At 32.5% G+C, this 2215-nt stretch overlaps 1 protein-coding gene across 1 annotated transcript; it reads right to left on the bottom strand.

The window, feature by feature from the left end:
* Nucleotides 1-349: 349 nt before the first annotated feature.
* On the bottom strand, nt 350-1989 carry LOC117216256 (the record flags this gene model as incomplete). The annotated part of the gene is made up of 4 exons (XM_033462836.1): nt 350-445; nt 529-1157; nt 1230-1416; nt 1642-1989. Coding segments are annotated over 4 exons (1260 nt in total), but the record flags the coding sequence as incomplete, so codon positions are not given.
* Between the last annotated feature and the right edge of the window lie 226 nt (nt 1990-2215).

The raw sequence follows: 2215 nt of genomic DNA, 5'->3' as shown, positions 1-2215 counted from the left end.
GCAAGGTATGGCAAGTATTCCTGCTCTAAGGCACAATTTGAAATCAACAACATTCAGTTTAACAAATTATAACTTCTATTCGTTTTCCATCATGGAATAACGCGGTGGTGTCTTCCATATTGCACTGGACGTGCGTTGTAATCTACTCCTATCTATATTTTCAAACATTTCAGTTAAATCTGGTGTGCACATTCTTCTATCAAAGAATTTATAGACTGCTTTCTTCGAAATTTATCATTGCATTGCAAGTTCATTTTCGCGTATGTACGCTAAAATTGATAAAAATTCCAGTACTCCATGCATTATAATGTTTATTAACTCATTAAGTAAAACAACACTTACATTGCGCCTAATGTGGAATTGTACGACTTGGTCTGGCTTTATCGTCCGATGTGTCGTCGTCAGGTTTACTGTGCAAAACAGAAGTGGACCTTACTGTTTGGAGCTATATTTTGGATAAAATATCGAATGAATAATAGCTTGTGTTTTTATAACAGAAAAATACTTTGATACTGTTTGTAATGTTACCTGCGATGTCATCATCTCAGTCTCCTTCTTTTGTTTCGCTAATAAGATTTTTTTAGCTTTTTCGACAGATCGCCGTGCCAGTTTTTGAACAACGGCTTTTTCTGAAATTTGTTTTTTTTCCAAAGATCCTTTTTTTCTATGTAATTTTAGAATTGCCCGTTCAAAGGCCTCGATTCTCCTTCTTACGGGCACATTGGCGTCTGCATCGAATAGCAAATTCGATGCATACGCATTTTCCTTAATTTCATTTTGGATGTCCTGTTTCGTCATGTTTCTATTAGACATTTCCCTTTCACGGGATGGCTCATCTTCTGCGAATAATTCTTCGAACTCGGTGAGTCGCATCGCTTGATTCAGCTGCTGAACCTCCTCCTGCAGAGTTATTGGCGACCGTGATGTAAATTTAGGTTCATTATTTTTTCCTATACTACTAGCCAAGTTTTTATTAATTACTACCGTTTCGTTTGATTTTATTGGTGATAAAGGTTCTACAATTGCGGTAGCGTCCATCATCTTCTGCGTATAAGTAGAATTGATGTCTATCGTGGAATTCATAAGAGGAGTAAATTTCTCAAGTGCATCCTCGCACATTGGAGGATCTTCAATATCATTTCTTGCTGATGGAATTACTGTAACATCAATAATATTAGAATATTTACCCTTCGTGTTTTCACTCCGTGAAAAAGTTCTCTTTATATTACTATCTCTTGTTGTCATTGAAGACTTTAATGGTTCAATCCTTTCTGGTTGTATTGCATCTTCTTTTGAAATTGTTTCGCTTAAAACATTCTTTTTTGTTTCACTATGTTTTGTAGGACCTTTTGTGTTTTTTTCATCTGAACTACTTTTAGCACTTTCCTTTTTTTCAGGTCGGCCTCCACGTTTCCTCTAAAAATTTAGAATATATTTAACAACGTTATAGTAGTATTTATATACACAATGTACATACAATTGTATAAGCAATTAGATTTTGACGTATTAATTAACCGATATCAAACATTATTGGGTACTACATATAAGGGTTAGTATTGATTAGTAACATAAGATAAGATAAGATTAGTAACATAAGATTAAAAGTATTATATTTCATCATAATATGACACAAACATTTACATTACTGTCATCATCAAGAGATAGCCTTCGTAATTTTGTAACAAGTGACGTTGACTGCTGCTTTTTAATATTAATTGCAGCTTTTATTGCAGCCTTTCTTTTTGTTCGGTCAATTGTTGTTTCCAGTACATCCCCAGTTTTTACATCTTTATTTTCTGTTTTATCATGTACTGCTGAATCTGTTACTGTATTATCAGTATTGATAATATCATTTTCTGGGATAGTCTCTTTACAGCGACAACCTTTTTCCTTCAAAACTTTCGGCCTCTTTGTAGTTGAGGGGCCAGGGACTGATTTGGTAATCATTTCATTAATCTCCTTCTTTGATCCAGTATCCATATTTAAAATCTACGAATAAATGATATGTATTTAATATATACATTAAACTATACTTTTTAATAATACATACCATAATTTAATATTATGGTTGAAATTATGACGTATATAGCAATTAATACATACACATGTGTTTAGTTCTATTAACTTAGAAGCACATGTAAATTAAAAATATATATATATATGAAACAATAATAAAATAATGAAGTAACATTGAGAATAGAATCTAGTTTAATTA

Source organism: Bombus bifarius, unplaced genomic scaffold, assembly GCF_011952205.1.
Source record: "Bombus bifarius isolate JDL3187 unplaced genomic scaffold, Bbif_JDL3187 scf7180000010258_frag, whole genome shotgun sequence".
Taxonomy (NCBI): domain Eukaryota; kingdom Metazoa; phylum Arthropoda; class Insecta; order Hymenoptera; family Apidae; genus Bombus; species Bombus bifarius.
The sequence above is the reverse complement of the archived record's forward strand: the minus strand, read 5'-3'. Positions and strand labels throughout refer to the sequence as shown.